At 41.3% G+C, this 22,581-nt stretch overlaps 1 protein-coding gene across 7 annotated transcripts in view; it reads right to left on the reverse strand.

Annotated features, from left to right (window-relative positions):
* IQCE (IQ motif containing E) overlaps positions 1-22,581 on the reverse strand; it is a 59,035-nt gene that overhangs the window by 23,882 nt on the left and 12,572 nt on the right. For all 7 annotated transcript variants that reach the window (XM_075899607.1, XM_006112886.3, XM_006112885.3 and 4 more), the window contains 8 exons: positions 15,809-15,879; positions 15,510-15,582; positions 12,735-12,784; positions 5,910-6,073; positions 4,691-4,746; positions 4,106-4,314; positions 2,578-2,682; positions 1,530-1,632 (listed from right to left, as the gene is read on the reverse strand). In XM_075899607.1, the coding sequence (XP_075755722.1) occupies positions 1,530-1,632; positions 2,578-2,682; positions 4,106-4,314; positions 4,691-4,746; positions 5,910-6,073; positions 12,735-12,784; positions 15,510-15,582; positions 15,809-15,879 (831 nt within the window). The remainder of the gene's footprint in view (positions 1-1,529; positions 1,633-2,577; positions 2,683-4,105; positions 4,315-4,690; positions 4,747-5,909; positions 6,074-12,734; positions 12,785-15,509; positions 15,583-15,808; positions 15,880-22,581) is intronic.

Raw genomic sequence — 22,581 nt, forward strand, 5'->3', positions numbered from 1 at the left:
CCAGCAGATAGAATGACAGAAATGAAAAAGAACTATCCTTAATCAGAAGGATTAATCCTTAATAAAAAGGCCCCAAAAAAAGGAGAAATATCCAGGCGAAGCAGGAAACTCAGACATTTGGTTCTGATTGTATCAGTGCTCTGATTCCTGATGCTCATCAGCAGGCTATTCAGTACCCTGAAATGAAGGTGAGGCATCAGGATATTAAAAACAAACAAGCAAAAGCCTGTCCATTTGTAAGAATTTCAACTTGTTTCTGTTAAGGATGTTAAAATGCGGTTAATTGACTAGTCGATGGAATTTTCCATTCCCACAATGGCAGTTACTATCTTGTTAAAAAATGGCAATTTGTAATACTAATATCTTATCTTGAGAACAAGTACAAATGACATGATTTTGCAATCTTTTTACAGGCAAAACTTGCACTAATTTCCACTGGAGTTTTGCAAGTGTAAGGATATCCCAATTGGTCCAATACTCATTTGTTTCCACTTACTAATGGGATGGCCACCCTGAAACACCAACAATAGGAGTCGAGTGTAAATGAACAGAATCTTGTTCCTCTTTATACCTTTAACAAATCAGCAACTTGGAAAGCAATGAAAAAGTAATGACAAAACCGAAGAGCTTCCTACTTCTGATTACAAGAGTACAATTCTGCACTCTGTCTCAGGCAAATCACATGGCTGACCCAAAACATGTGTATCCCCATATCATGACATAAATTGAGTCTTAATTTTAAGACTGTCTTTCAATCTCATACAATTACTTATAGGAAAATATTGAAGCATTTCTCACACACTGTAAATCTTAAAACACTATACTTGTAGGAGGCAAAAATATTGGGCGGGGGGGGGGGGGATCTCATAAGGGGAGGAACCCAAGAAGCTACTAGAAAGCTACAACCAGGCAAAATGCCTAGACCAGACAGCTTGTGTGTACACTTTAACAGAAACTGCCCCAAAGAGATTAGTCAACCGTTACTAGATGAGTTGACTATGTCCACCTAATTAACTTATTGGCCAGGCTAACTCCATTCTGTCAACTCTACAAAGACCCCACTGCTGTAGTTCACATGTTGCTAAGACATCAAACTCTTGCCAAATTGCTAGCATTGCAATTATGCAACAAAACAGAGAACAACCACTATTGCAATCCACGAGAGGGGTGGGCAATAATTTTTTGCTGGGGGACACTGCACAAATTTTTGAAGTGACCCTGGGTCACACAGGAAGGGGTGGGACATCAAGAGGAAGGGGCGGGGCCACAGTATTTCCAGGTTCCCCACCCTTAGACAATGATTTGTCTGGGGGTGAGGGAGTATCTTTGCCACCACCCCATGTTCCACCTAGGTGCCCAGGCCCTTGGCATGGGAGGACACTTCCCACGCTCCCTTGCCCTCTCTGCTCACAGGGCAGGGGCAAAATACTTGGCCTGGAGTGGGTGGGGGGTGCAGCAGGGCCTCCGCAGGCTGGATCCACCCGCTTGGCGGGCCAGAAAGTGGGGTGCAAGAAAGAATGAAGTTATACCTTGTTTGGCATTTCCATGATATCATCTACAGTTTGTTTCTTGTCTTCGTATAGTTCTGCCTCCAGTTCTCTCACTTTTTGTGTAAGGCTCTGGATTTCCTCCCTATAGCCAGGAGCGTACAAATTATTTGTAGTCAGAACTTTTCTGCTGTACAGGAGCACACAATGCATGTCTCCAGAGTGAGACAAAGAGAGAAGTCACAGTGGTAAGTTAAAAACAGTGACCAAGATCACAGTAAATAGTCTGGTCGCACTTTAAAGACTAACAAAACATGTAGATGGTATCAGGAGCTATAGTGGGCACAGCCGATATCTGAAGAAGTGGGCTGTGCCCACGAAAGCTCATGATACCATCTACATATTTTGTTAACCTTTAAAGTGCTACCAGACTATTTGATGTTTTTTAAGTTTATCCTGTACAGACTAACTTGGCTACCCCCTGAAGCTCAAGATCACAGTGATACTTTTGAAGCTATTACTAATGCCACTGGACCTGACCCAATAATTCAGTGACCAGCAGATACAAGACTGTGGCAAAACTGTGTGTTTTACTTTGGCTTGATGCTAGTTTCTGATCGAGGTAACAGAAACACATTTTTTGCCATGATTGTCTCTAATGATCACTGCTTGGTTATAAGTAACTCCTCCAGTGGATGGGAAACCATGCTGTTATGAGTCAGGGTGGAAGTGGTAATGATCCACATCCTCTCTTCTCCGAAGCAATGAGAAGGACAAGAAAAGGTCATCCAGCCGAACACACCAGGCATGGTTTATTTTAATCCTACATTTCAGCTTTTCCAACAGGCTCCTCAGTCCGCCTTACCCCCAGAACACAGAGATGTCATTTCACACTCTGCTTCAAATCTCCATTCCCCAAAACTTATTCCAAGATTACCATCATTTAGCCAAAACAGTCAGCCCAGATACCTCATTTACTTTTTGTTTCTCACAATTCATATGACACACTGCATATTTTGAACCACTTAGTATGAGAACTGTGTCATAATCAACTTTATCAGTCCTTTTCAAAATTGGAAAATATCTATACCTCAAAGCCTCCTCTTTTTCACACTTTTCTTTCTCCATCTTCTGCCACTTTTGCAGCTCCCTCTCCAATTCAGTCTTCGCTTGCTGTAATTGCTTCACCTCTGAACTGTATGAGAATAGTGAATTAATCGCTAAGGCAGTGTTTATATAATTTGCATTTCAATGTATTAGAGGAATTATTTGACAATTACATTTCAGCTAATGTTGAATAAAATCTGTTTAATCGGTAATTTTATATTGTAAATAGTACATATTTTTGCTTATAATACCATATTCTATGGTATACATGGTTTAGATGAAAAAGGGCTTCTTGCATATTATTGATACTAGCATTACCCATCCCGTTGTGACGGTAGATGTACACATGGCCTCCTCCCTCCCCACTGTTCCCTGGGATGGGGAAGCTTGGGTCACGCAGCTGCCTCCCTTCATGCTGCTCCGGAGACGGGGAGGCTGGAGCCACATGGCCTCCTCCCTCCCTGTTGATTCCGGGGCTGGGAAGTCTTGGGCCAGCTCCAGCCGTGGGGCCTCCTCCCTCCCTGCTGCTCCCGGGGCTGGGGAGGCTCAGGCCATGTGGCCTCTTCTCTCCCCACTGCTCTGGAGATGCTGGGGTGCATGTGCGCTCTTTTCCCCTCCCCCTGGTGGTGGTGAGGTGTGCGCAAATGGTCTCCTGCCTCCCTGCTGCTCCAAGGACTGGGGAGGCTTGGGCCGGCTTGGACCGTGGGGGCCTCCTTCTGCCCTGCTGCTTTGGGGATGCCAGGGCACACATGCGTGTGCACTTCTCCACTCCCTGTGGTGAGGGCGAGTCCTCAGCAGAGTGGGTGGGACTGTAGGTGGGGCTGAAGGGCCTGCCTGCCTCCCCCTAGAAACTTTTCAAGTCTTCTCAAATGTTCTCTGTGGCAGACGGCATGATGGACGCCTCTTCTTTTATAACAGTATAGGTATTGATAAGGTCTATGTCCCTGTGTACTTTTGCACTGAAGGATCATATTAAAATACAAGGCTACTCTGTGCACACATCTCAGCTCCTAGTTAGAGTAAGCTGTCACTCTATGCACTGACGAAACACAAAGCAATTCAGCAGCCCAGTTGGAGGGTGAATGCCAGAATGTAACAGAAAACAAGAGGAATATTTCAGAGGAGAAAATGATGGATTAGGTCAAAAGTTCTGTTGCAAAATGATTTAAGGAAGTAATTATGACATTTTAGCATTCTTCAGATGTTATCTTGCCAAAAATTTCATCAGCCTTTAAAATTCTTCGGAAACCTGCAGAAGTTTCCATTTGTTGATGGTCAACTGTGCCATTCCTTAAGAGAAACCTTTTAAAAAACGGACATGACAAAGAGTGATTTTTAACCCTTTTTTGAAAATCTAGACAATCTGTCCCCTAACCCCTCACAAATATCAAATGTTGCAGATTTAAAATGTGAGAAACTTTTCACATAACTCCTTTCACGATACACTTCATATTTATTTTAAAAAAAAATCACAGAGACTGTACTACATCCCAGACTATAGTCACACTTACTATTTACTGGCCAGATGATCTTGCAGTGCACTCCTATCACCCTTCAGTTTCTTCACCAGTCCTCGGAGGCGCTCACATTCTTCAAGGGGGTCACTTTCTTGAGTGGATGGTTGTTCCTGCTGTACAGAAGCTGAAGGTGGCAGACCAAGCAATGGTGATGTGCCATTAGCTGATGACTGCAATCTGCTATTCTCTATCTCATGCACTTCCTAAAGGTTGAAGAGAAAAAAATGAAAATTTTCTCTTTCTGTCTCTGAAGATATGGGTGCATCGAAGGAAACAGATCCTCATCTGGCATAAACAGACGTCAATGGAGCCGTACTGATTTGCACCACTGAGGATCTGACCCAGGGTAGGAAAGATGAAAGGAAAGCAGGATCAAAGGGAGATTAATTTTAAAACTGCAGCAATAAAAGGTAAGTATGACACAGCAAAAAAGGGAACAGTAAATACCTGTTCATATGTATGAGAGAGAATGCAACAAGTTGATATTTAGAAGGATAAGGCACCATGAACACAGATCAATGACTTTATGTTTTCTGTTCTACCAATGATAAGGCAGAATATATTACTTCTGTCACTCACTTTTTCCAGCTCTGAAATCCGTCTCACCAGCCTCTGTCTGCTCCACTCATTGTAATCTGAAGAAGGTAACAAGGTTTTAAACAAGAAGTTGTATTGGTGAGACACAAATCCCTAGAAAAAAGGAAGCTTGCGTCCATTCAGAAGGCCCACCTCATTGTAAAAAACTAAAAATCAGCTTTTGAGAAGCTGCCTTAAAAGACAGAACCATCTATAAACATTTGACATCTGACTCAAACCATTTCAAAGTTTAAATTAGACCATTTTAACCAGCACAAGATAATTCTGAACGATGGAAAACAGGGCTTTATGGGGAATGTCTTGTTCCTCTAGGCTCTCTCTGGAAACTGGAAGGGAGCTGGAGCAACAGGAATTGAGGAGGGAACACAAATCCCTAGAAAAAAGGAAGCTTGCTTGGGTGCCTGATGGGGTTCCCCACTACCACACCCAGAGTGCTCCTCTTCCCTGATTCCTGCTGCCACATAGCTCACTGCCCTTTCAGAGAACGACACCAGAGGGACAACGAAAGAGAGGGAAAAAAGAATGAGGAAGACTCCCCAAAGGCAGTGGGGGATGGGGCTGTAGGTAAGGAAAAGAGAGAAAACTGACAGCCTGGGGGACTGAACTGGTGGTGGCAGGAATACATAGAGGGGTAAATTAAGGTAGCTGTAGCAAGTGAATCCATCCATGGCAACAGGAGAGCTTCTCTCATTGGTACAGGTATTCCACCTCCAAAGCTATATTGGGGGAGAAGCCCTTGTGTCAACATAGCACTGTCTATACTGGGGCGAGGTTGATATAATTGTGTCCCTCGGAAGTGGAAAATCCACACCCCTGAGCAATGTAGTCATACCAACATACGTATAGTATAGACTAGAGCAAGCCCTAGTGACCAGTACAAGAACAGTTTCATGAAGGCATTTTCTTTTTCAAAACAGAATGTAAATGTCTTCCAGTGTGATTTTGCCAGCTGCAGACACACAAATTTGCTCTTGCTAGTGACTCCTGGCCCACATAGTCTAACTGTAATTTAGTCCACTCAGTTTGATGCTCCTGGAATAATGATTACAGAGTAATTGTAGCCCATTTTCACGTAACACATTTTCAATGCTTCTATGAGATCTATCCATATTGCCTTGTAGTCTATGAACGGTACCTGTCTCCCACCTCCTTTCTGTGCACCTGAAGCCTAGTTCCCTACCCTTAACCTTTCAACACATACATTTTGTTTTGCTAGAACCAGGGGAATTGCTCAGCACTCGGTCTAGATCTGCTTTCAGGCTTTTATTTTCATCCCGAAGCTCCTTGATGTTCTTGGATAATCGCAGGACAGCAGCATTCAGCACCTTTAACTGTTTTTGGGATTCTCTGCTCTCTGAAGGAGATCTGTGCTTGGAAAAGTAGACAAAAGCAGGGGTTTAGACTTAACCACAGCACAAAGGGCATGGCTAAACTACATCCCTCTTTCGAAAGAGCTCAGATTAGACAGATCGAAATTGCAAATGAAGCCAGGATTTGAATTTCCTGTGTTTCATTTGCATAATGGAGGCAGCACATTTTCGAAAACAGGTATTTCAAAAGTGAAACCGCTGTCTAGACGTGGCTCTTTCGAACGCACGGACGGCATTATACAAATGAAACACAGGAAATTCAAATTTCAATCTGTCTAATTTACATCCCTCTTTTGAAAAAGGGATGTAGTCTAGACATAGCCAAAGAGTTAATAATCTATCAATCGGTATTTTAGAAATGAAATGTCTGTCTGTACATCTGTTTGTGCAAGAACTCCTCTTAAACGGTAACAGCTAGGGCCACCAAATTCAGAAGGCTGTTTCCTATTACCCTAACTTAAAGGGAGGTCAAGGTTTGGTTGTGCTGGGACCATGGGAAGTTGCAGGAATGGGGTTGTTTTTCACAACACAGAAAAGGAGGTGCAGAGAGAGGAGGGACACAATCCTCACACTCACTAGTGGGGGTGGCATGCAAGGATGGGATACTGAAGAGTGAGCACTGGGGACAGCAACACCAGCACGAGACTGACAGGCTGGGGATGGAGCTCTGTATGTTGCTGGCCAGGCTACCTTCTACCCTTATCCCCAGCAGCTTCATTACCTCACCCCATGATACAGGATCTGCCCCATCACCTATGTGGGCCTGCACACTCCTTCCCTTCCCCACTGCTCCACATAGGTGCACAGAGATTCCTGCTGTGAAGCTCCTATGGGACCTAGAGATTTCCCTCTCTCCCCGCTGCCACTTCACCCACATGGGGATTTCCTTCATCCCTCTGAACACCTCTTCACAGGCCTGAGGATTCCCACAACACTAGGGCTCCTCATGGGGCCTAGGGAGTCCCTTTCCTCTCTCCTCCTGCCTCACCCACAGCTCCTCAAGGGGCCAGGTTGTGCCCTCCTTTTTGAAAATTAAAATAATTTACATAACACATGTGCATTTTCCTTTTATTTCCCCACAAAACCCAACCAACCATTTCTTGAGTTACACACCCAAGCAACGCCAGGTAAATCTTCTAATCTTATATTTCTGAAAGCTTGTTTGTTTGTTTGTTTGTCTGTCCCAAAAGATCTCTGAAACGGCAAGAGCTAGAAACACCAAGTTTTGCACGGATACTACTGATTTCCAAACTTAAATTATTGGATTGGTTATATCTCGAAATCGGTTGCCCCATTGGGCCCATTGATAATTAGCTTTTAGTAGCACCTGATTGTAGAAACACAAAATTTTCCACAGATACTACTGATTTCCTCACTTAAATAACTGGATTGGTTATATCTCAAAATCGGTTCTCCCAGAACCCCAACTGGGCCATTAATTTGCTTTTAGTAGCGCCTGATCATAGGCATTTGCTGGACTCTTCTGTTAAGCATGTCACAAACAGCAACTACCAGATCCTTTCCCTATGATAGCAGAACAAGTATTTCCAATAAAATGTTATGTTAATGTACTTTACGTAATTCATTCACCACACCTTTTATCATCAAGAAATGAGATAAATGTAACTGTGTTTTGTAAGAACATCACTAGCTATGTTAATTTCTTAAAATAATATATAAGAGAAAAGTATTCCCAAGAAAATATGCTATGTACTTCATTCATCATACCTTTTACTATATTTTCCCCGGACGACACCCAGTACTTTTGCTAGTTACAAATAAATGAGAAACCCCTCCACATGCAATAAACCAGCAGACTGGATTTAGAATAGTGATAGAAATGTAGCTGTGTTAGTCTAGTGTAGCTGAAACAAAAAACAGGACTATGTAGCACTTTAAAGACTAACAAGATGGTTTATTAGGTGATGAGCTTTCGTGGGCCAGACCCACTTCCTCAGATCAAATAGTGGAAGAAAATTGGCACAACCATATATACAAAAGGATACGATCAAAAAAATGAACACATATGAAAAGGACAAATCAAATTTCAGAACAGAAGGAGGATGGGGGGGGAGGTAAATGTCTGTGAGCTAATGATATTAGAGGTGATAATTGGGGAGGCTATCTTTGTGATGGGTAAGACTAGGAGAGAGAAGGATGCATTTGGGAAGGAGCAAATGCATTACAAGAAATTTCTAAGTAAGAAGCTATATTTTCAGACATGTTATGGTGCAGCATTCAGTTAACAGATGCTCTTTTTCCTCTAAAGGAAGTCCTCTGCTAAGCTTCTCTCTCCACTTATAAAGAAACACTGAAATCAACACTAGATGAGAAACAGACAGGGCATGAAGACAACAGCAGTGTGGTGGAAACATCAGGAAACAAACAAGTCAGAGACTACAATGCGTTCAAAACTTCCAGAACTTGATTATTCTACTGTAAGTACTGTGGGTAACTCAACTGCCATTAGAAATGGTTGTAAAGTTTGTTCCCACTACAGAATTTCTGATGATGTGGAACAGCTACTCTGCACTGCTATAGAGGAGACCCAGGTTACAAAGCAACTTCTCAAACAATGATGAGAGGCTTAATGAATTGACCAAGCCCTGTCATGACCAAATGCCAGTCACAATGGCCAACAGATAAAACAGTTTGTGAAGATGCCACATCTCTCTGTGCACTGGAACACAGTCACTATGGCAGCCTACTGGAGAAGGGAAGACCGTCATGGATAAGGCATACAGTATGAAAAGCTGGGGACAACTCGCTCTTAAGGGGTCTACTATGGGAAACAAAGTTAAAACAACCAACCAAACAAGCAAGGTTTTTTTTTTTTTTAATAAAACTGTCCCAGAGAGAAAAATGGGAAGATGAAAGAAATGGTACCTGCATCAATAAATGCCCATTATTTCAAGCAGCTGTCTAGTTAAACAATCACAGAGTGCCAGATTTTGTGGAGTGAACCATACTGAGGAGCTGAAGGTTTTTTAACTTTGTCAACAGAAGGAAACCACACCCTTTGATGCTGGAGCGATATACTTATTTCTAGAGAAATGAAAACTGCCCAGTCCTTTTTATGCACCCTGCTCAAGAGAGCCAAAATGTACTTTAAAGATTTACATTGTATAGTTCTAAAAGGCAAGAAAATTAAGAATCAGGAAAGGAGAGACTAAGCATGCTAAGTTGACACTGAACAATCTAGGCAGGCACCTTGCAACATAGTTCTGACCTTCCGCATCATTTGCTATTCCAGCTCTTGGCCTTGTGAGTAAAGGCTGCCAGTCATGCAGTTGGCAAAGACTGTCCTGACCATTGTTTCTGGGGCCGTGCATAAATGAGGACTAAAAGGAGTTCTGATGACTCATTTTCACCTATAACTTGAACTGAATTTCATATCCTTCAGCATGGAAAGCCTACTTCATTAACTCATTGCATGCCTGAGCCAAAAAAAAAATGAAATATTTTTAATAGTGACAAATTAAATTCCAGTTTTTAATCAACCACAAATGACAGAACAGGAGAATAGAAGGAACATGGGCTATGTCTACACTTCAGGGAAAAGTCGGAAAAAGATACACAAATTGCAAACCACAATTTGCGTATCTTTTCCGGCTTTTCTTCCAAAAGAGGCTTTTCTGACATTCGGTCTGTTTACATGGGGCCAAATGTCAGGAAAAAAACCTCTTTCGTAGCATGTCTTCTTCCACGTAGAATGAGGTTTACAGGGATGCCGAAAAAACATGTCTGCTTTTCCAACAATTTTTCAGAAAAGCATGTTCCTTGGACATGGCAGAGCTTTAAAACTCTGTAGTGTAGATATAGCCATACAGTAGTATCCATACACAATCTGGTGGAATTGCATTGATTTTAATACACTCATGTCAGGAATTAAAATGGCCCATTGTGTTTCATACAAGAAAACACAAACAGACTCTGAAATATTGAGATATCATTTTCAGCAGAACATTATCCTTCCTGTCTAACCACTACTCAGCCTTCATGATTCAGGTGGTCAGATTAACTCAACCTTCCATACTCAGACACTAACTTTGCTTTCTAAATGTAATTTTACTCTAATGTTACTTACGTTTATGGTAAGATTAAATTACATTTTACACTACATACTTGAAAGCAACCTTGAGCTCCATAAAATTCCTGTCTTCATCCTACTGTACAGACCTTTCTCTGTCATCTTCATGGTAGCTTTCGTCATTGCTCATAATCGTTATCATCATGTCTATAATCTCCTAGGATGTCATCTGGACAATTTTTAATTTACAGATTAGAACTGTTCTGAGAATACAGATTCCTTCAGAATATCTCCTTCATACTTCTCCTAATATGCCATGTTGGAGAAACACATCCTTTTGGGTAGTGGCCAGGAGGGTATGATGTGCTCACATCCTCCACTTACAAGTTAGTTTGCTGTCTTGATTTTTTCCTTTTAATTTTTAATGAGATTAACAGGGCTATCTATATTTAGATAAAGTGGAAGCAGTCATTATGCAGGTTTCCTCCACACCATTTAGCAATTAACCTCAAGCATGACCTACAACCGCACACTACTCTAATCCTATTTTTATAACCCGCCTATTATAATCCTGATGATTACATGATTATAATTCAGTTCTATTGATTCTTAGTTTACAGGGCAGGTGTATCATATTGGTATTTTTATTTATTGTAATTAGAGATGTGCCTGGCCTGCAAAGTTGGGATTTGGATCTGAATTTTCCTCAAATACTTGGCCCAGAACTATGGTTCAGATCAATGTCTAATTTTAATGCTGTAATATTTATTATTAATAATTCTCTACCACGCTGTATATTAATCTTTTATACTTGCCTTTATGTTTTTAGACTCAGTACAGCATGTTTTGCCCAGCCTTCATCTCCTCTTGATCCTTGGTCCATCAGGGACAAGCATTAGTAAACTGGCCTAAGGGTATGTCTACATTGCAATTAGATGTGACTGTAGATCATGTAGGAATATGTGAGCTATCTTTGATCTGGGTACCTGTCCTAGATCAAAGCTAGCTTGAGTAACAGTAGCAGTGTATCTGCAGAAGCTTCTGGAGTACACCCATGTCCAGGATTCTGGATATATACTTGAGTGGCTAGTTCAGGGATGGGTAATAATTTTTCATGTGGAGGGCCACTTCAAGAATTTGGAAAATGGTCAAGGACCACACTCTTCCATATTAATGGAGAAAGCGTAGGGTCTAGGAGGTTTGTAACCTTGGGAGGGGGTGGAGGTTTGCAGCTGCAGGAGGGGGTGGAGGGATTTGGGCTGAAACCTAAGGCAGGAGGGGGTTATGACTTGGGGCAGGGGACTTGGGAACAGGAGGGAGTGCAGGGGTTTGCGTTGTGATATGGGGCAGGGGATTCAGGTGCAGGATCTGGAGGTAGAGGGTTTAGGTTATGTGGGATGGAGGACAGAGAGTTGGGGTGCCAGAGGCACCTCAAGCAGACTACCTGCGTGCCCCACTCCTGCACTGGCTGCAGGGGCCACATGGTCTTTGAAGAGCTAGGGGCCTGAGAGAAGCAGGGAGGAAACCGGACAATGGGATTGTGCTGGGGCAGGAGCCGTGCACGAAGCATCTCTTCCCTTCCCCAGACTCACAGCTGTTCAAACAGCCCCACAGCAGCTTCTCTCAGCAGCACATGGGGGGCAGGCAGGGAGTCTGCCTGAGGTTCCCCACTGTGTCTGTGGGCCAGATCTGGCAGCTTGGAAGCCCAGATCTGGCCAGTGAAGGGTATTTTGCCCAGGTATGGGCTAGTCCATGCTCATGCCCATGCTAGCTTGTGCTCAGGCTGCTGCGGCTGCACAGCTATTATTACTTGAGCTAGCTTTGATTCAGCTAAAGCAAAGCAAACTTGGGGGGTTGACTAGGTGAACAGCAATCATACAACTAAACATATCCCAAAGAGACACTGCTCTGACTATGTCCCATTTCTAAAACATCCTGACACCGCCTAACTGCTATCATTATTCAGTGTCAGTCATACTGCAGGCTCTGTGCTATAGAATTATTTTCACACCAAAAGCACTTTGTAGCATACAGTCTAGAGCGGTCTACATAAGAGACTTAAATGTGCAAGAATCAAATATCCAACAATTTCTACATATGTATTGCTGCTAGTAGAAGTGGTTCAATTTTTCAGAGCAATGAAATGGATTTTCTTTCATGAGGAATAAATGCTAGAAATTCTTTTAGGAGCTTTCAATGACTCTGCTTTAAAATCTTTTGCCTGGTTTTCAAACACCGTTAATATTTGGTTTCCTGGTTAATTAAACATGTATTTCTTTATTTTGTTTGACAGTGAGAATATTCTTTTGATTTAGTGTCTCTTCAGGGGGATCCAATTTTGGTGATACAGAATGTGAATTTAAAACTCTAATTGAGATAGATGGCTTTTGTTTTCCTCATTAAAAGCCCATCAATTCAGAGTGATAGCTCTACTGTCGAAGCAATAGGGGTGTGACGTGCACTGTGAAGCCAACAGAGGGAGCGTGGAAAAGCAAATCCAACAGTAGCTAAATTATGACACAAACAACAATTTACATGCAATTGTTTTCCATCAGTTATTTTAGTATACACATTATATACTCAAAATATATAAAACATGCTCATGTCCCAAAAGAAATAAACATACTTTTTCCCCAGATCCTCAGATTTTGCCAGCAGGGTTTGGAGACGATGAATCTGAAATATAAAAAGACAGACTGAATTAATGGGCACACATAGCTGGCACCAAAAAGATTTAGCTGTTGGAAAACTCAGAATACTAACCTTCTACATGGTGAAAATAAAAGTTAGATCCTTTTGGCATTAACACAAATTATAATGCCATAGCCAAAAATAAAGAGTATATAGACTTACGGGCATCAATATAGATGCTGTGCTCAACACTGAATACTGTATGGCTACGTCTACACTGGACAGTCTTGCCTACACTGGCCAGTCTTGTGCAAGAAAATATGCAAATGCGGTGCAGCAATGAATATCGCCATGCCTCACTGCATACCTAATGAGCTACCTAACGAGTTGCCATTTTGCGCAAGGGGCTTTTGCACAAGAAGGTGCAGTCTGCATTGCTCCTTCTTGCGCAAAAATCCCCGCTTGCGCAAGAGCTGTTCTGCCACTTATTTTCAGGCAGAACAGCTCTTAATCATAGAATACTAGGACTGGAAGGGACCTCAAGAGGTCATCGAGTCCAGTTCCCTGCCCTCATGGCAGGACCAAATACTGTCTAGACCAACCCTAATAGACATTTATCTAACCTACTCTTAAATATCTCCAAAGATGGGGATTCCACAACCTCCCTGAGCAATTTATTCCAGTGTTTGACCACTCTGACAGTTAGGAACTTTTTCCTAATGTCCAACCTAAACCTCCCTTGCTGCAGTTTAAGCCCATTGCTTCTTGTTCTATCCTCAGAGGCCAAGATGAACAAGTTTTCTCCCTCCTCCTTATGACACACTTTTAGATATCTGAAAACTGCTATCATGAAATGCGGTGCCCAGAACTGAACACAATACTCCACCTGAGGCCTAACCAGAGCAGAGTAGAGCGGAAGAATGCCTTCTCGTGTCTTGCTCACAATACACCTGTTAATGCATCCTAGAATCATGTTTGCTTTCTTTGCAATGGCATCATACTGCTGACTCATATTCAACTTGTGGTCCACTATAACCCCTAGATCCCTTTCTGCCGTACTCCTCCCAAGACAGTCGCTTCCCATTCTGTATGTATGAAACTGATTGTTCCTTCCTAAGTGGAGCACTTTGCATTTGTCTTTATTAAACTTCATCCTGTTTACCTCAGACCATTTCTCCAATTTGTCCAGGTCATTTTGAATTATGACCCTATCCTGCAGATTAGTCACAACCCCTCCCAGCTTGGTATCATCTGCAAACTTAATAAGCGTACTTTCTATACCAATATCTAAATCGTTGATGAAGATATTGAACAGAGCGGGTCCCAAAACAGATCCCTGCGGAACCTCACTTGTTATGCCTTTTCAGCAGGATTGTGAACCATTAATAACAACTCTCTGAGTACGGTTATCCAGCCAGTTATGCACCCACCTTATAGTAGCCCAATCTAAGTTGTATTTACCTAGTTTATTGATAAGAATATCATGCGAGACTGTATCAAACGCCTTACTAAAGTCTAGGTATACCACATCCACAGCTTCTCCCTTATCCACAAGACTCATTATCCTATTAAAGAAAGCTATCAGATTGGTTTGACACGATTTGTTCTTTACAAATCCATGCTGGCTGTTCCCTATCACCTTGCCACCTTCCACGTGTTTACAGACGATTTCCTTAATTACTTGCTCCATTATCTTCCCTGGCACAGAAGTTAAACTAACTGGTCTGTAGTTTCCTGGGTTGTTCTTATTTCCCTTTTTATAGATGGGCACTATATTTGCCCTTTTCCAGTCCTATGGAATCTCTCCTGTCTCCCATGATTTTCCAAAGATGATATAGGAGGTAACTGAGCCTCTAGCTATCAGCTCCTTGAGTATTCTAGGATGCATTTCATCAGGCCCTGGTGACTTGCAGGCATCTAACTTTTCTAAGTGATTTTTAACTTGTTCTTTTTTATTTTACCTTCTAAAATTACCCCCTTCCCACTAGCATTCACTATGTTAGGCGTTCCTTCAGACTTCTCGGTGAAGACCGAAACAAAGAAGTCATTGAGCATCTCTGCCATTTCCAAGTTTCCTGTTACTGTTTCTCCAGCCTCACTGACCAGTGGGCCTCCTTGGTCTTTCTCTTGTTTCTAATGTATTTATAAAAAGTCTTCTTGTTTCCCTTTATTCCGGTAGCTAGTTTGAGCTCATTCTGTGCCTTTGCCTTTCCTCTTGTGCAAGAGGGTTTTTTTGCGCAAAATGGCAGCTCAGTAAGTATGCAAATGAGGCGTGGCGATATTCATCGCCGTGCCTCATTTGCATACGTTCTTGCGCAAGACTGGCCAGTGTAGACATAGCCATTAGTTTCATTACTTTTCTTGTTTAATTAAAAAAAGGTTTTTCCTTTTTTACAGCAAGCCTTTCGCTATAAGTCCAAGATTTTTGGAACGTATAGCAAAACAACTTAAAGCAGGAAATTTTTTTCCTACAGCTGACTTCCATTTGCACAAATTGGTTTTTGTTTTTTGTTTTTTGGCATGACTTAAGAGTGGGGAATGGGAGGACATACAACGCATCAGTTCCTACAGCATCAACGACTTTAGTGCAGAACGGATGTATGCTAGGGCGACTTACAGTGGGGATGCCCTGTACAAGTACATGTAATTGGTGCTTAATATATACATATTTGACATTCACACACAGACAGGTGCAGAAACAAGCATAAAACTGTTGAATAACTGAACCTCTCCTTCCTGTTTACACCAGCCAGGGCTTCACCAGATATACCTCCTCATAGTAGGTCTCCATAGCAATCCTCATCTCTTCCAAATTAGTGGTCTTCACATCTGTCTGGAATTTGCTGAAAATGGAAGAATATGACAGTAACTTCAGGACACCTGGGAAAAAGAAGGAATGAACCATAATGGTTTAAAATATCTGGGAAGTATGTAGCAAGAGTCACTTGTGGTTATGGCTTAATTTATCTTTCTCAAGGAGTCAGAGACTCTAGCTTGAGAAGAAAATGGATGTCCAATTCCTTCCCCATCTTGTCCAATATATTTCCTTGCCCCTCCAAAGAGCCATACTTGATAGTGTTGTCTTTCTCTTTGCATTGCTGTTCCAGCTTGAGAATCTTTTGCTTCAGTCCATTGATTACCTACCCAAAAGGAACAAACACAGCTCGTTAGTTCCAGAAAAATCTCAGAATCTCCTGCCTAATACATAACCGGACAAAACAAACTATAAGCGTTAATGCTAACCTTAGAGAGAGCAAGTTAAACCTACTGCATAACAAACATCAAGGTACAATATATATAACTACATTAAGAGCGGTGTGCAAAACACTACTAATACATACACATAAAGTCAGAAATGTAGGGTTAGAAAGGACCTCAAGATGTCAACTGGTCCATCCTCCTGTGCTGAGGCAGGATCAAACATGCCTTGACCATCCCTGACACCTGTTTGTCTTATCTGTTCTTAAAAACATCCAATGAGGTGAATTCCATAACCTCCCTTGGTAATATATACTAGTTCTCAACTATCTTTATAGTAGGAATTGTTTCCCAATATCTAAGCTAATTCTCCTTTGCTTCAGATTACTTATCTTTTTGGAAACTGCATCACATTGTTGGCTCATCTTCAATTTGTGATCCCCTATAACCACCAGGTTCTTTTCTGCAGTACTACAGCCTGGCTATTTACTTTCCATTTTGAGGTTGTGCATTTGAATTTCACTCCCTAAGTGTAGTACTGTGCACTTTTCTTCATTCAATTTCATGCAATAACTCAACAAAACCATAACCCTTGAAAATCCCATCCATTCTTTGTTTGGGAGTGTGGGAAAACTGATGGGAGAGTGAAAATGTACATCAACCTTGCTAAATTCAGGGCTATGAATGAGTGGATGCATTCATACAAAACATTGATCCTGAAGATGAGGAAAGGCTCTTTGAATTGCTGCTAATTCTAGGCCTTTATTACTGATCTTTTATCTGACAATAAATAGATAGGGGTACTGGTAGGTGTGGTAATAACTAGACTGGTCCAGTCTCACATAACTAGGCTTCTGGTCCAGTCTCATATAGAATCACAGAATCATAGAATACTAGGACTGGTAGGGACCTCGAGAGGTCATCGAGTCCAGTCCCCCGCCCCTGAACCATTTCCAGAAAGTAATTACCAAATGGTTCACAGTCATGCTGGAAGTTCATGAGTGGACTTTCACAAGGATCAGTGTTGGTTCTGTTCAATATCTTCATCAATGATTTAGATAACTGAATAAAGAGTGCACTTATAAAGTTTCCGGATGATACCAAGCTGGAAGGAGTAGCAAATGCTTTTGAGGATAGGATTATAATTCAAAATGATCTGGACAAACAGAAGAAATCTGAGGTAAACAGGATGAAATTAAATAAGGACAAATACAAAGTACTGCACTTAGAAAGGAACAATCAGTTGCACACATACAAAATGGGAAAGGACTGCCTTGAAAGGAGTACTGCAGAAAGGGATGTACGAATCCTAGCAGACCACAACTTAAATACGAGTTAACAGTGTGACACTGTTGCAAAAAACCCAAACATCATTCCGGAATGAATTAGCAAGAGTGTTGCAAGCAAGATACAAGAATTACTTCTTGTGTTCTACTCCACGCTGATTAGGCCTCAACTGAAGAGTACTATGTGCAGTTCTGGACACAACATTTCAGGAAGGATGTGGACAAATTGGAAAGAGTCCATTGAAGAGCCACAAAAATTATTAAAGATCTAGAAAACATGACCAATAGGGAAAAATGAAAGAATTGGGTTTGTTTAGTCTAGAAAAAGAGAAGACTGAGGCTATGTCTAGTCTGAAAGCTTCTTTCGAAAGAAGGTTTTTTTCAGAAGAGATATTCTGAAAAAATTTCTTTGGAAAGGGAGTGTCCACACACAAAAGCGATCTGCTTTTTCGAAAGAGAGCATCCAGACTGATTGGACACTCTCTCACATAAAAGGCAACCCGGAACCACTTTAGCCAGGGCTTTAGGTCACTAGTAGCTTCTGAGTGCTGGTGCCGGAGCCTTGCGTGCTTAAAGGGACCCCTCTGGACAGCCGTTTCTCTGCTTCTGCTGCTTGCTTGCCTACCTCTTCGAGAGACAGCAAAGCTCTCGCAATGCATGCTGTGGTTGCCCCGCTTTTTTTGGATGCCACAGCTTTTCTCTTGGTGTCATGGAGATGATCTATGGTAGGGTGACCCTGTCGGTGGAAGATGTCCGCCAATATGTGCGGGTTCATTTGCCACTCGTGCTCGACTGGAAAGGCTCTGCTGAGTGAATATGCCATTGTATTCAGGATGCCTGGAAGATGCACCGAGGTGATAATTGGGTTGTATTTCAGGCACCAGTTCCAAAGTGCTATGGCCTTTGTGCAGAGTGCTCAAGATCGGGCTCCGCCCTGACAATTTATGTAAAACATTGCTGCAACATTGTCTATGTACAGTCTGATGTGTCTGTTGGCGAAAAATGGGAGGAATTTGGCACATGCGTTCCTGACTGCCTACAGTTTGAGGATGTTTATGTGCAGATTCTTGTCAGTGCTGGACCACAGGCCCTGGCAAGTATGATGGTGCAGATGGGTGCCCCATCCTGTACAAGATGCACCTGTCATCATGGAGATGGATGGTTCTGGTGGGTGGAAGGAGGCTCATCCCACAAGACATAACGGGACGGTCGACAAAAGCCTTTGATGTCGACCACAGAGCGTCCAGACTAGCGCACTGAGCCGACAAACAGCTGATCAGCTCAGCGTGGCAGCCATTTTAATTTAAATGAAGTGGTGATTATTTAAATCGACGCTTCGTTTGGGTATGTCTAGTAAACTAATCTACATGACTCTGGCGATAGAGCCATGTAGTCTAGACATACCCTTAGAGTGGTCCCTGAAGAGGGACAGGGAAGCGGGGTGGAGAAGGGGTATGGACACAAAAGGGATAAGATAGCCTTTTTCAATTATCTGCAGGATCCATCTATCGGAGGTCATACGTTGCCAGTTGTTGAGGAAAGGCAACAATCGACGATGGAAGAGAATTGCTTGCATTGAAAGCGTTGGAATAGGTGAGAGGCTCTCCAGACCCTCAACCTGATCACATTTGCTTGTTGGGCTGCTGGACTATTGAGAATTAGTAGAGGAAGGGCAATGTAATTGGTTTCTGCCTCTGTTCTGCTGCTGGTGATCTTGTCTATTGTTATGCTGTGTATATGGCCTCGGGGTAAGGCTAATACCTATATTGCCTTCTTCTAGGAGCGTGGTTGTGGATCCCAAGAGATCACAGTGCTACTCTGAAGTCCTTCATGGAGTGAAGAGTTTCATTAGTGTTGGCAGCAAACAGCTTCTGGCTGTTGAAGGGCAGATCATCTACTGTAGCTTGAATCTCCCTGGGGAACGGAGTGGAGCTAAACTGCGAGGCCCTTCTCATTACTACTGATGTTGCTGTGGAATGTGCAGCCTTGTCATTGGGGGTCTAAGGTGGCCTGTAATGCTGTTCTTGAAATTGTGTGACCTTCGGATATCAATGCTACATACTGTTGCCTCTTAGAATGTCTGCAACAAAATCATTCAGTTTGGTGTAATTCCCAGGGGTGGACTGGCAATCAAAATAGGTCCGGGAAATGGGTTGAGAACGGCCCACTTTTTCACATCAAAGAATATTTTTAAAATTTACTCTTCAACACTAAGTCATTCATAACATCCTCATTATTTATATCGGACAGCAGGTCCTTCTCGCATGACATTAACATGAAGGATTCAAGATGTGACTGTGTAAGACAATTTCGCAATTTGTTCAGAATATACTTCAATTTTGAAAAAGACCTCTCACAGGATACCTGGGTTGCAGACAAGGTTAAGACATATTTGTACTGCAGACAAGGTTAAGACATATTTGTACGCTAGAAAGACGTGCCTATATGCCAGCATGTGCAAATTAAACTTGGCCAAAACATGGTAACAACATGGCAGGCAGTTTTTGCAGGATTTACATTTTTCGAGAGCAGTTTCATCACAATCGTCACTATTCTCAATAGTGTCATTTGAGACATCTTCGGTAAGAGTTGACCTGAATTTGCTCCATTTCCTTCCCAAATCCATCATCTTTGTCTGCAATATTTCTTTTGAGATAGTGTTGCTACATTTTTTTTAACAACTCACTTAATTTTTCAAATGCATTTTAGGGGAGATTGTTTAGAATATTTTCAAAATTCTTTGGATCCAAATAAGAAAATTCTGTGTAATGACTGCGGTATTTTAGATACCTCATATTGAAACTGCTGACTACTCTATCCATTGTAACATTATACACATTTATGCAATAAGTTTCTTTTGCATTTTGTAGCATTTCATTTGAACCAAATTCCCCAGGTAACTTTTTTTGTATTCTAGTCTGTTTTTCTTTAAAATATGTTTCAATGAACATGTCTACATTTCTGATTTCTAATTCTTCATTTGCCAATGTTACAAATTTTGTAGCTGCAATAAGGACTTGTTCAAAATTTCTTGATATTTTAGACAATTCTTCAGATGTACTTTCAATCATCTGATATGCTTTTATAATGTACATGTTATTCGACTGTAAATATTCTGATAAAAGAGAAGCGTGCTCAAAAAATCTGTAAAAATAGTTGTGTGGTTACTATTGTTTCAAAACAGATCAGAGAATCCAAAATAGTTTTGGCTTCGTGATGCACATCTTTGTTAAATTTAATGGATTCTGAAATTTTGTAAAAAGTTTGTAATATATCACAATAAAATGTAACATCTGTAGTGTTAAAAGGGCCAAAAAAATTTCTTAAAGCTCTGTCTTTCGCCCACCAGTGAGTATGTCCAAGAACTGAAATATACTTCATCTTACTAAATTCGCACCACACATTTATGCATAGGTACGATTCTCTGAGAAAAACTGCACAGGTGTTAATAATCCTGAAGAGAGGAACAGTTTCCATCGTAATCTGTGTTATTTCACTTATGATTAAGTTCAAATCGTGTGCATAGCACCACATATGCGTTTGCCCAGGTGCAGCGTTGTAAAGCCATGCAGAAAACTCATTATATTCAGCTTGCATATTGGCTGCTCCATCAGTAGAGTTACCAATACATTTCCTTACATCGATATTCAGGTTTTTTAAAGCATTGCAAACTAAATCGCACAATGCGTTTCCAGCTGTTGACGTACAGTTGACTACCGCCACTAAGTGTTGGTGGATAGTATTTGTCACGTATCTTATAACAATCGAACATTGATTGTGAACATTAATATCCTGCGTTGTATCTATTTGTATGCTGAACATTTCTGCATCTCTAATTTTATCACCTAGCATTTTCTTTAAGATGAGTGTGATGGAATCAATAACTTCATTGGCAGTTGTTTTGGACAACGCCTGCAGATTTCCTTGCCCCTTTTTAGTCACATTTGTGTCATGACGTCGTATGCTTTTTTCTACTACCTCATCAATATGTATTTTAATATCAGATCAAATTTACTAATAAGTAAAAGTAACTCCATATACATTTTTGTTGAGTAATGTATATGCTGCCTCATTTGCACTTCCTCTGTAGCTGTGCCCTCGCTTTCCTTTTAATTGTATCGTTTCAATTATCCTTTGCATAATTTGACGATTGCATTGTAAGTTTTCAAGTTTCTTTCTTGTAAATAAACTTAACAGATCTCGTTAGTTTTTAAAATATATGCTTCAGTAGAATTTGCATGAAATGCAGACATTTCATGTTCTAAGATTCTTTGGTAAATGTGTTTAGTGTGATTTACATTGAATCCAGTGATAAATGTAGAATTATCCAAATTGTTGGTAAATGCAAGGCAAAAAAAGCAAAATACATTTTCTAAATCAGTATTATATGTCAACCAATGACGACATAAACCATCTTGTCGAAAATAAATACTAATTAATATTTCTTTCTCTCTTTCTCTCCATATATAAACTAAAGAAGTAACAATCTATTTATCTAAAACTAACTAATTAACAATTATAATGAACTTAAACTGGTTTTAAAAAGTATAATCATGTAGATGCAAAGAAGCTAGGGAGCACTGCGGAGTCTGTCTGTAGCCATAGACGGTAGAGAAGGAACTAAGGAGTGTGAGGGGAGGGGATCGTGCATGCGTGATGCCTGCAACCTAACAACACCCGGCTGCTTGCGCACGCCTGCGCAGCCCCAAGGACACTGCTATGAAATCTCCAATCTGAGGCTCGGCAGCAGTGCACTGACCTAACATGGACATCTCTTGAAGAAGAAAAAGGAGTACCGCTGTCACAAAAACTCTTCTGTTCTTTTGATTTACTTTCGAAAGAACGCAATTGCAATGTGGATGTAACTCAAGTTTTGTCGGAAAAACGGCTGTTTTTCTGACAAAAGTCTGCAGTGTAGACATACACTGAGAGGGGATATCATAACAGTTTTCAAATGCCTAAAAGTTTATTACAAGGAGGTGTAAGAACAATTATTCTCCTTAACCTCTGATGATAGGATAAGAAGCAATGGGCTTAAATTGTAGCAAGGGAGGTTTAGGTTGAACATTAGAAGAAATGTTGTGTCAGAGTGGTTAATTGTTTAAGGAGGTTGTGGAATCTGCAATGGTGGAAATTAAGAGCAGGTTAGATACTTGTCGGGGTGGTTTAGATGGTCCTTATTCCTGCAATGAGTTCAGGGGATTGGACTTCATGACCTCTTAAGGTTTTTTCCAAAGTCCTAGGATTAATGAAGACATAATTTATATGATTGCCTTATTAAACTGAATGTCTCCTTCTATATCTTGGACATTCTTCTATCATTGAAGGTTGAGCTGGAAAGGAGAAAAATGATAATTG

This window comes from Pelodiscus sinensis, chromosome 16 (genome assembly GCF_049634645.1).
Source record: "Pelodiscus sinensis isolate JC-2024 chromosome 16, ASM4963464v1, whole genome shotgun sequence".
In the NCBI taxonomy this organism is placed as follows: domain Eukaryota; kingdom Metazoa; phylum Chordata; order Testudines; family Trionychidae; genus Pelodiscus; species Pelodiscus sinensis.